The sequence below is a fragment of the Lampris incognitus genome, chromosome 10, assembly GCF_029633865.1.
Source record: "Lampris incognitus isolate fLamInc1 chromosome 10, fLamInc1.hap2, whole genome shotgun sequence".
Classification (NCBI taxonomy): domain Eukaryota; kingdom Metazoa; phylum Chordata; class Actinopteri; order Lampriformes; family Lampridae; genus Lampris; species Lampris incognitus.
The window spans coordinates 52,946,724-52,959,277 of record NC_079220.1 but is presented as its reverse complement, the minus strand read 5'-3'; the positions used below and the strand labels follow the sequence as shown (position 1 = coordinate 52,959,277).

The following is a 12,554-nucleotide window of genomic DNA, read 5'->3' as shown; positions in this document are numbered from 1 at the left end:
TTATTCACATATGTACAACCTGCTGCTTTCCATGCAGCTTTTTTCCTGCAGTGAGGCGGACGTCTGTGAGAAGTCTTTTTTCTTCAGGACAGAAGGAGGAGACCCCTCCCCACCCCGTACCCAGTGTGGATTTTTGTGCCCTTCCAAGATGCACATGGGGAAAGGAATGGTGAAATACAACCAACTCCCTCCAGGCTAGGTTCATCTTTTTTCTTTTTTTAACTTACTGTAAACCTTCTCCCTGCCCTCCTACCTCAATGACTTGCTCCACTATTGTACTCCTTCCAGCAGCCTTCGCTCCCCTGATGCCAACCTCCTGTCTCTACCACACGGGGCCAAGCACCTGACCTGTGGTGACAGAGCCTTCTCCGTAGCTGCCCCCTCCCTCCGGAACTCTCTCCCCGAACACATCAGAGACTGTACTGATCTGTCCACGTCCAAGTCAAATCAAAACTCGCCTTTTTAGAATCGCTTTTAATGTATGATTATTGTTGTGTGTTGCGTGTTTTTGATGTGTTGCTTTTATGTAAATTTTATCTTAAGTAAAGCGTCTTTGTGTACCTTGAAAAGGGCTATACAAATAAAATGTATTATTATTATTAGAATCAAATCTTTATTAGTGGCAGTCAGTGTTGTTAACATTTTGGTCATTGGTTGAACCTCTGATGACATTGCTGCAGCTTTTGCTGCCACATAAGCTCTTGTATTGCCTAAAGAAACAAGGTCTTTACGGTTAGTGTGGCCATCAAATTTAAATACTGTCTAGGTAGGAGAGCAGCCTGTAAAAGATTTCTGATTAGGTCAGCATGTGAGCTAGCCTTTCCTGTGGGTGTTGGAAAACCTCTCATTTCCCACAGTTTTCCAAAATCCTGCACCACCCCAAACGCAGATCTGCTGTCTGTATACACAACCAGGGTTTGATCTTTTGCCAATTCGCATGCGCATGTTAAAGCAAAAAACTGCCACCTGTGCTGGTAAGTGTGATGGTAATCTAGTGCTTTCCACAGTCATGTGGTCTACTGCTATTGCATAGCCAACCTCTGGCCTCTTCTATTTGAGCATTTTTCCTGGCTGAGCCATCAACGTAGTATATCAGATCTGGGTTTTCAAATGCTCCTTCACTGATATATGCGCATAGTTGGCAGGCTGCTGCCACTGCGGCAGCACAATCATGTGGCTCTCCATCCTCTGGAGTTGGAAGGAGAGTGGCTAGATTCAGCACTGTGCATCTCTGGATAGTTATATTAGGAGCCGTGAACAGATTGTTATTGTACCTTAGCCAGCGCGATGTAGACATATGGGCGGACTTTTGTTCTAACGGGAGAGCTGCCACAGCATGTGGGACAAGGAGGGCGGGTGGCTGCTAACTCACAATGTCACGTGACGTGAACACTGCCTTCTCTGCTGCTGCTACAGTGCGTAGACAACACAGTTGGCCCTGTGCCATTGCATCTAGCTTTGCTGAGAAACGTGCCGCCGGCCTCTGCTTCCCTCCGTGCTCCTGTGGTAACACTGAAGTCATGTATCCCTGTTTTTCGCCCACGGTCTGGTTGAGTGATCTGGTCACATCTGGTAGTCCTAACGATGGAGCTGTTGTTTTAATTTGACTAAGCCTTCCCCAGCCTCTGGTGTCCAGTTAACCTCATCCTGTAGTTTCAAATTATGGCCATTTGTGATATTCAGCAACGGTCCCTCATAGTAGGCATAGTCTGGTATCCATTGTCTGCAATAGCCAGTCATACATAAGAAAGACATCATCAGTCTCTTAGTTTCGGGTTTTGAAATATCCAATATCGCGCTTACCATCCTGGGATATTACATGACTCAAGAGTGTCCCCTCTGTCTGCACAAACTGTAATTTGGATAGGGTGACCCTGTTCTGCGAGGAATTTTAGCTGTACCACTGTGTCTTTTTTGTATCATCTTCATTCGGTGAACAAAGCCTCAGATCATCTAAATAACTGAACCAATGTACTTCCTTCAGGCAAAACCAGCTGTTCTGAGTTTTCCTGCAATGCTGCTGAGTACACTGCTGGTGAGTCAACAAACCCTTGACTCATTCGTGTGAATTTGAAATATTTCTCTTGAAATGGAAATGCAAACCAGAACTGGGAGTTTGGGTGTATCGGTACACTGAAAAAATGCGTTAGCAAGATAAACCACAGAGAAATGAGAGCTTGTCAGCAGAATCTGAGTCAAAATTGTGTGTCGGTTTGGTACTTTTGGAACCCTAGTGTGCACTGCAGCGTTAACTCCCTGCAGGTCCTGTGCAAAACGCCACTCTGTGGGGTGTTTCTCTGGCTTGGTTTTCTTTACAGGACATATTGGTGTGCCCACTGGGGAGTCTGGAAAAGGTACAGTCACACCTGCTTCCAACAGACTGCTGAAAACAGGAGTCATTCCCTCAGCTGCCTCTTTGCTGAGTGGGTACTGGTGCTTGCATGGTCTGTATGTACTTTTGGGAGTTACAGCTAATGGCTGCACTCCTTTTATTAACCCCACGTCATATCTGTGTGTCTACCACAGTTTGGTGGGCACATTTTTTAATTCCGCCGAATCAATCCAATGTCAACTGTGTCATTTGGGTGAGTGAACATAGTTTTATTGTTCTTTTAGGAGCAAGGTGCAGTTCTTTTCCCCACAACTGTGGATTGCTACGGGGTTGCATACACTTCCATGGTGGGCGAATACATCGGCCCCTCCTCCCCCTTCTACTACTTTCCAGTCTGTAATATTGTTGCACATTCTCACCCATGGGCCAGTATCTTTCCATTTGCTCTTTTTGCCCTTTGCCAATCATATGTGGGGGTCTGGGCGGTAAAAATGGAAGTACCGGGCGGCAACCTCAGATATTAGACATAAAAACAAAGCACACCTTTCTTTGTCCGAATATACCACCTTACTCATCAACATGTCACTCTCCTGTCCTCTCTTGAACCATATATCTCAAGCTCTTCATCTGCCTCTAATGCCACATGCACTGTGCAGTGTAAATCTGCTGATGACATGAACGAACCTGCTGATGGCGCTAGCTGATGAGATTCCTTCATTAATTCCCTGGAGACTGAGTGGACCATGCAAAGACAAGTCCCACTGATATGAGTACAGAGGTGGGCCTGTCCCTATTTTGACCATTTGCATTGCTTTGGTCTCTTCCTGCTCTATAACAACCCCTTGCTCAGAACAGATTAGCTTCAATCCCAGTGCATACATCAAATCTCTCCCTAGTAGATTCACTGGGCACACTTCTGATGGTGTAAAAGAGTGCTTGAATTTCTGGCCAAATGGTGACATTATGCTAAGTGGGTGGTAAATCTTTCTTATGTGATCCTTTCCCCTGCCCCAACAGTGGTGATATATCTGTCACTCGTTTTTACTGGGCCAGTCAATTCTTCGTTTCTCAGATGAAAGTGTTGCTCCTGAATTTACCAGGAAAGAGAATCCCCCCCCCCCTGTACTGTTAAGAGTTAGCTTTGGGAGTTGCTAAATTATCTCATTTGGTACCTGATTGATTAGTGTGTGTGTGTGTGTGTGTGTGTGTGTGTGTGTGTGTGTGTGTGTGTGTGTGTGTGTGAGTGAGAGAGAGAGAGATCATCTGCTACTGTCTGCCTCTGCCACCCATCATGCCTCATCCTCTACCCAGCCGTAATTGTCTGCTGTCCTCGATTTGCCGCCTCTGCTACATCCTCCCTGCCTGGTCCTTCTGGAGTTGGGTGCTCCCCGCCGGGGCTGCGGACAGTCTCTGTACCAATGGTCTGTTGTCCCGCAGCTCCAGCATCCCTCTGTCCCTTGTATGCTGACACCATCTCTTGTCATTTGCCCTCTGCCTCTGCCCCTTCCTCAGCTATGTCCACAGCCAGTGCCTTGAGCCTGGAATGCTTTGAGCTGGACCATCTGGAGTTTTGCAGCTAACTTTTCTTGTTTGTCTCTGTTCTTTTCAGCAGAGACAGTTGCCACTTTTTCTGCATGAATGGCGTAATCTCTTATTTGGTCCAGCCTGCCAGTTTCCCAACCAACACAATGTTTCTTGACATAGCGAGGAATTTCTTCAGCTGTTGTTAATAATCTTAATGGTCACTAGGATTTTGTGGCCTTGTCATGCTGCTTTTTTCATGGAACGTCTTTTCTAGGCATACCAGATAGTCTGCAACTGTCTCTCTTTGTTGTGTTTTACAGCTTCATACCGCATCCCATCTCATGGTTGGCTTGAGCCGCTCTCACTAGTGACCATGGGCTAAAGACCCACATCAGGTCATTGGCTACGTTTTCTCCTGGAACTGGGTTGGGGACATCAATCAGGGGAAGGCAAAGGCAGGGACCAGGGTGTGCCGACTTCCGGCATCACAGACTGGTCCAGGAGGATCAACTGGGAGGAGACCCTGGGGTAAATCCGGAACTCACTGGAGGGACTACATGTCCATTCTGGCATGGGAAGGCCTTGGGATCCCCCAGGAGGAGCTGGAGGGTGTTGCTGGGGAGAGGGATGTCTGGAGTGCCCTGCTTAGCTTGCTGCAACCGTGACCTGACCCCGGAGAAGTGGCTGATGATGCGAGAGAAAGAGAGAGACATAGGACCATTAGCAGTAGAGGATAACATGGCATTTTTCCTATACTGCTTCAAAAATCATTGCTTTTCACATCTAATTCACTCATAACCTAACTTGCTCTAACAAAAAAATAACACTCTTTCTATTTTTTTATTTATATGATCTGACCCTTTAAACTCTTGATTAGACACAACAGGCCTAACTATCTGAAGTCGGTTTTCACTTAAAATATTGCAGGATCATTGAATTCAACATTGATATGTATATATCAGGTTTTTACTAACAATGCAGCACAACTAACGATCTTGTAAATTTATCCTAAAATTATTTGTTAGTGGGCCGTCACCCCAAAAGTGCTGACCCTTTGGCTGTTTCTTGTCGTCTTAATACTGTGTCCTCTGTTCAAATGGGATCCCCGTATCACTGGCTCCATCCTCTGCTCCCTCCAGGCAGCCTCTTCTCACCCTGGGAGTTGGTTACGATCTCCCTGCACGCTGATTCAACCTGTGGGATTTGCAGAGTCCGAAGTCAGCGAATTAGGAATCCCGTGCCCAGGAATCTTTTAACCTTGTGCAGCATGTCACTGGCTCCACACATGACCATGGGCACACCCTTGATTTAGTTTTAACCCTGAACATGTCTCTTAATTCCCCGAATAAGACTGATTTTGTCCCCGACCGTAAATATATTACCTTTGATGCGTCTTTACCACGTACGACAATACCCCAGAAATGTATAATTAACTCTCGCATCTTTAATAAGCAGTCAGCAGCCATGTTTTCTAGTTACTTTTCCAATCTGGCCAGCTGCCCTCCTCAGTTCGCCAACATTAATGACCAAGTTAGTTGCTTTAATGATCTGTGTACATCTGCCCTTGATTTTTTGGCTCCATATACTTCCAGGGCTGTCCCAGTTAATAACACAACCCCTTGGATCAATGAAAACATCCGTCAAAAAAGAAGGGAATATAGGAAGGTCGAACGCAGATGGAAAAAATCTACTCTTGAAGTTCATCAACTCCATATGAAGGAGTTATTATCTACATTGAATAAGACTATTAAAGATTCGAGAGCTGCTTACTTCTCTGACTTGATTGAACATAATAAACATAACCCTAGGTTTCTGTTTAGCGCTATCAATCAGCTTGTGAATCCCTCTCTTCCTACCATTTCCGCCTGTTCTGCTAATGAATGTCTTCTTTGTTGACAAGATCGATGGTCTAAGGTCCAATTTTGCCCCCACTTCCCCCCCCCCCCACTTTGCTCCCTTATCTCTACAGTTCCTTGTTAATACTGTAGCTCTTACGCATCCCTCCTCCAATCCCTGTGATATAGTTGCAACAAAATTTTTAAAATCCATCCTCCCTGGCTTAAGTCCCACTCTGCTCTCTATGATTAACTGCTCACTCACATCCAGGTCTGTACCTGACTACTTTAAAATTGCCTGTGTTCAGTCCCTCCTCAAAAAAACCTCTCTTGATCCGGCAAGGGTAGAGAATTATAGACCAATTTCCAAACTCTCTTTTTTTATCCAAAATCCTTGAAAAATTTGTTGCAAACCAAATCCTGCAGCTGACTGGGGGTCATAACATTTTCGATAAATTTCAATCCAGCTTTCATCACAAGCATAGTACTGAGACTGCATTACTAAGAGTGTCCAATGACATTCTTATGCATGCTGATAAAGGTGAATACTCTATTCTTATATTCTTATTTTCCTAGATTTAACTGCTGCCTTTGATACCATCAATCATGCCAGCCATCTTACTTGATAGGTTGGAGAACTGGGTTGGCATTTCTGGTACAGCATTAAATTGGTTTCGCTCTTATCTGACTAATAGATATTTTAATGTTTGTATTAACAATCTTGTATCCTTGTCAGCTTCCCTACTGTGTGGAGTCCCTCAGGGGTCTGTCCTTGGGCCAGTCCTCTTCTCTCTATACATGCTTCCTCTGGGTCACTTGTTTAGTCACTTTCAAGACATTTCATACCACTGTTATGCCAATGATACTCAGATCTATTTCTCTGCCAAATCCAATAACCTGAATCAACTGTCCTCCCTCCATGATTGCTTAGCTGCCACCAAAGACTGGATGTCCCTTAATTTCCTCCATCTAAACCCCAACAAAACTGAAGTTCTTTTAATTGGTCCTGAGAACTTTGCCACTGCAGTTAATAAGTTTATTGGCCCACTTCATTCAAACATCAAACCTACCGCTAAAAATCTTGGTATCATCTTTGACCAGAAAATGTCTTTTGATCACCATGTTACTAAGTTTGTCCAATCCTGTTTTCTTCAGCTAAGAAATATTGCAAAAATCAGAAATATTTTGTCTTTTAAGGATATCGAAGCATTAATTCACACTTCTCCCGTCTAGATTACTGTAACTCCCTCCACTCTGGCCTCAACCAAGCTACTTTAAATAGTCTACAGTTGGTTCAGAATGCAGCTGCTACACTACTAACCAGATCTAGCTGTAGGTCTCATATTACCCCTATTGTTGCATCCCTCCATTGGCTTCCCGTAAAATTCAGAATAATATATAAGATCTTATTGATTACATTTAAAGCACTGCATGATCTCGCCCCCAGTTATATTTCTGATCTTCTCATTCCCCGTTCCACTTCCCGACCACTCTGATCCTCAAACCTCGGTCTTTTATTCATCTCTCACTCCAACTGCAAAACGAAAGGTGACTGCACCTTTGCAGGTTTAGCCCCATGCCTCTGGAATAATCTCCCCCAATCCATTAGATTCGCTGAATCTTTGGACTGTTTTAAGCAGCTTCTAAAAACCCATCTTTTCAGGCAAGCCTTTTTATAGATTCCCACCCCTGACTTCTGTTTTGTTTCATTTTTAGCTTGGTCTGCTACTCCCAATGCCATGTTTTTATATTCATTCAATTTATTTTATGAATTTATTTGTATTTTGTGGTTTGAGTGTAAAGCACTTTGTAACTGTGTGTTTTTAAAAGTGCTATATAAATAAAAATTTGCTTGCTTGCTTGCAATATAGACAAAGTTAAACATAGTACAGGTCATACATGGTGAAAGGTTAAACGTAAGCCAGCATTATATATGATTGACTATATAGCAGACGAATTGCCTTCACATTGTTTATGTTGATTCATTTCAGTCACCCAGGTAGTAAAATATCCAGGAGAGGTTAAAATCTAATCACTAGACATTAGTTTTCAGTTTGAAGAGGTTTCACCATTCATCCGGATGGCTTCTTCAGTCCAGGAGGCCAAACGTCTTCAAACTGAAAAATAACGTCCAGTGAACAGATTTAAACTTGTCCTTCATGTGGCGTTTCAACATTTCCTGTTTGGATGTCTGCTAATATCTGCTTTTACGTCATTTTGGTCCCCATGGGCCGCAACAAATGGCCATCTGGGTGTGCGTACACAGACACACACACACACACACACACACACACACACACACACACACACACACACACACACACACACACAAAGCTGGGGCTTATGAAGACATTTTCCCACAAAACAAACACACGGCTAAATGAAAACAAAATTCTCATAATTTCTCGTAACACCCCCTTCTCTCTCTCTGTTTCTCTCTCTCTCTCTCAAGGTGAATGTGGAGCGCAGGTTGTTCAGTTTCAGCTTCGGTGACCCCCAGGCCAGGATGAACTGGGTACACGTAGATAACCTGGTACAGGCCCACATACTGGCTGCTGAGGCACTCACACCAAAGAGAAACCACGTAGCTGTGAGTGAATGACCCACACCATTTCTTCTATACAGTTAACTATGCTGTACAATGCTGTCAGATTTTTACTTGGTCAGATTACAGTCCACAGCTGAAACCAACCAGAATGAAAATGGATTATCCCTAAACTGTAATTTTAAAGTGGCAGCAACAGATTCATATGGTCAGTATAAGTGATAGCAGATTGATGTTCAAATTAAAGATGAGCATTTGGGCAGTCTATTCTGTTGCCTACCAACACGGGGCTCGCCGGTTAGAATCCCCGTGTTGGCTCCGGCTTGGTAGTGCATCCCTACAGACACAATTGGCCGTGTCTTTAGGTGGGAAGCCGTAGGGGTATGTGTCCTGGTCGCTGCACTAGCACCTCCTCTGATCAATCGGGGGCGCCCGTTCGGGGGGGAGGGGGTACTGGGGGGAATAGCGTGATCCTCCCACGCGCTACGTCCCCCTGGCGAAACTCCTCATTGTCAGGTGAAAATAAGCGGCTGGCGACTCTCGGAGGAGGCACGTGGTAATCTGCAGCCCTCCCTGGATCGGCAGAGGGGGTGGAGCAGCAACCACGACGGCTCGGAAGAGTGGGGTTGTTGGCCAAGTGCAATTGTGCAAGTGCAGTCTTATTACAGGACGTCTGTCTGTTCCAGTACAGTCCAGTCCAGATGGACACTTGGCACATCACACTGAAAGATGATTCTTGTGTGTATATGTGTTTACCCTAGCCTGTTTATTGCCAAAATGATGACATAAACGTCCCTTTTCAATGAGCTGAATTTCCTCTTGCAGAGTGGGCAGGCCTATTTCATTAATGACGGAGAGTCAGTTAACCTGTTTGAGTGGTTGACGCCACTGGTGAGTTACAGTTTCAAGGGTCACGGCAACAAGATATGAACTAACCGAGATGTTTTTAACAGCAGCTGCCTGGGCTTAACCTCTTGGTTTTCCCTGTTTGTTTTCTCGTTGCAGTTTGAAAAGCTGGGCTGCAGCAGACCGCTGATACACCTGCCTGTCTCGCTGGTCTATTCAGCAGGTAGACCCTCCTCATCTCGCTCTTTTTCCTTCCTCCTGACCTCCTTCCCCTCGGCTCTTGCCTCTGAAAATAATCATTTGTATCCGTTCGATTTGCCTGTCTTATCTTCTCAAATCACTCTGATAATGTGTTAATCGTCACAAAATAACAAAGTGTAAGACCACTGATAAGTGTTTTTTTTTTTTAATTATTGCTACTATTCAAAGCAATCCTGGTGGAATACTTACATATGGTTCTGAGTCCCATAGTAGAAATCCCTCTGCTCTTCACCAGGAATGAGGTAAACACATTGACATATGATCGTCTCTCCTTCATTTCCTTTTCTTGCGTCAATCTCCAGCCTCCGCCTCCTCACGCCTACATACTGCCTATGGAGCAGCTTCTGCAGCGCTGTCAGGGGGACCTGTCCTTCTTCCAGGGCAGAATTTTCCGGCAGCTGTCCTCTTTTACTCTTTCTAGCATGCCCGTGATTCACTGCTTTATTCTGAACGAGAGTCCCCTGTCTGTGATCCTTGTCAAACAAGATTACAAGGGGAAGGATTCTATAATTTCAGTTAATTGTTCTCTTCTGTCTGTGCTGTACTGGCTGTGTGTGACCAACACATCCTTGAAGCTTTATTATGGTGCTTTGATAGGCCCTAGACAAAGTCAAAGTCGCCAAGAGCACCGTTTCTGGACCTGGATCTGCATGTGCGGTCCCGCTGGCCAAGGAACTAATCCTGCCAGAGCTTTCTCTGTTGTGACTCTCCCCTGCGACTTTCTCTCCCGTGACTTTCCTTTCTCTTTTGACTTTCCCACTGATTAATTAAAACATCCAGATATTAGGGGTGGATGGGCTGCCTGCAGGCTCCAGAAGAAAAATGAAATGAAAAGGGTGCATTATGATGTGTGGTACGGTGCTACATTGCCAGGAGTTACAAAGCTCTCAAATACATGCCCTTGAGAGAGAATGCGCTAACATTAATAAGAGTGTTTGTGTGTTTGTGTGTGTGTCTGGTAAAGATGGGATACTCGGGTTACATGACCCCTGGTGATTAGATTCTTGTTTAAGTCTCAGAGAGGCCATCTGTCCCACAGCGACGAAGGCAGACTTCATTAGGTCATTCATTTTCCTATTGATCCCCCCGCCCCCTCGCTCCCTCCCCTCAGTTGATGCTAAGTGTTGTGCATAAATTATGAGAAACTCTGAATCAGAGCGAACCTTTGATAAATTCACAAATATTGGCTGACAAACATTGTGCAAAGGCTCCTCAGTCCTGTGTCTCGGAGTCAGGCTGCACAGTTGGTGACACCATTGTAAATATGAACTTACGTCAGGAGCTACACTAGTAAAAACTGCTCCATGAGAGGGCAGCAGTTGTTTGCAGCTATACTGCCTGTACTGATACAGAGAAGAAGGCCCTTACGAGTCTTCCTACAGAGTTTCCACCAATGCTAGGAAGGTCCTCATGAATGTGTGATGAGACACAGAAACCAAAGTTGTGCCTGTGGGCCTAGAGCTGGAGCTCGTTCTCTCAGACATCTGCTGACTGGGGGATCGATGATTGCCCTATGAATAAAATATAAACTCCCTGTGAGGCAGGACAGGAAGTCTGAGATGAAGTTTACAGGAAGTGACATCAGTAAGGTGACTGTTACTATAGTGACAAAGGTTGGCCTCTTCTTGGTTCAAGACAACAGTCATGCTAACTGTCTAGCTAACCAGTCACAGCTGAGATGTGAAAGTCCTCAGTACAAAATCCCGACACCGCAGGTGTGTGGTCGGAGATGGATACGGATGTCAAATCAACTGCAGATTACAACTATAGATTCCCTATTATCCTACTTGAGGAAATCTGTTGCCACAGCTTGTGCATCAAAATATAAGTTCCCTTCCAGGCATCACATACAAGTTCATCACATTAGAAAAGAAGTTCACCCTCACATATACATACCTATAGTCATACATACATACATACATAAGTCCCTTTCTGCTGTTAGGGTTACGGCCACATAGTATGTTGCCACATACTACACATAAACATATGAGACATGGGGACTGACTATCACAAGGGTACTTTACTAGATGGAAGACGGATAGGACAAAGCTTCTGCAAAAGCAGGCTTTTTTGCCAGTTGCGGTCACTGCAATGGCAAATACAGTAACCAACGGCCAGAGGTTCAACTTGGTGTGTCTTGGTGCATGATTAGATGATCATTTCATGTTAGGATAGTGAACATTGAGCCATTTGAGACAATACCGGAACATTTTCTTCAACATTAGCTCAATAATCATTAGCACTGAAGAATGGTGCCATTAAAGACCAACCAACATGGTACCAAATACAATCATAATCAAATTCAGTAACCAGGTGGAACAGTTCCTCTTCCTGTTGCCCGAATTCAGAGATGCAGTGGTTGTGGGGTTGATAGTCTCTAATGATTGGTTGGCCTTGGTTTTAGCCTTAGGTTTAGTTTTTAGTGAGGGCATCCGCAAACAAAACCAAGAGGAAGGTTATTGAATAGAGGAAGAATGGGATGGGTCAGGTGAAACAGGATGAACGTTGCTTCCGCCGCCATCTGCTTTCGTAGACATTAGACAGATTGCAATACAATATTCAGTACAACACCAAGATTACACTTGCAGATGGGATGAGTATTAGTATAAGCATTAGCATTAGTATTAGTGCTACTAGAAGTAATAGTAGTGGTAGTAATAATGGCAGCAGCATCATAGACACACACAAAATATCAGCCATTTTTTATGGCACAAGTTGAGAAAACATGTAAGGTTATGGAAACAAATTGAAGATAAAGCTTATTTTCGGCTGCGGCAGAATAGTTTGTGTCCTTCCAGACAAGGGTATCCGTGTGTTTATGTGATGGGCTGCAGTTACCTGGGACGTCTGAAGCCTCCCATCACTCTGAGTATTTTCCATGCAGACACCTTATCCACAAGCAGTAAGAAGATACAGAGACCAGAGACAGCCATCAGACCCGGGGTGTCACTAGGCAAAACCTAGAGTGTTTGCCAAATGGAGGTTAATCCAAACCATTAACCTGGCAGTATAACGTTCGCCTTGGACTTTTGAACTAACCTCCCATGGTGGTGCTGAGCACCATACCAACTAATGCTAATCTATCTAACACGGTAAACTCATTACAAGTCTAAAGCTTTTCTGCTCTGAGACAGGCAGTTAGAAGCTACTGAATCAGACTGTTTCTCTTTCCCAGTTGATTTCGTAACAAGCAAGATAAGGATGGGCGCAA

At 44.5% G+C, this 12,554-nt stretch overlaps 1 protein-coding gene across 1 annotated transcript in view; it reads left to right on the top strand.

Annotated features, from left to right (window-relative positions):
* Positions 1-12,554, top strand: part of sdr42e2 (short chain dehydrogenase/reductase family 42E, member 2) — a 29,375-nt gene that overhangs the window by 14,879 nt on the left and 1,942 nt on the right. Inside the window, exons 7-10 of the mRNA XM_056288274.1 lie at positions 8,144-8,281; positions 9,062-9,127; positions 9,242-9,305; positions 9,512-9,585. Coding sequence (XP_056144249.1) covers positions 8,144-8,281; positions 9,062-9,127; positions 9,242-9,305; positions 9,512-9,585 — 342 coding nt within the window. The remainder of the gene's footprint in view (positions 1-8,143; positions 8,282-9,061; positions 9,128-9,241; positions 9,306-9,511; positions 9,586-12,554) is intronic.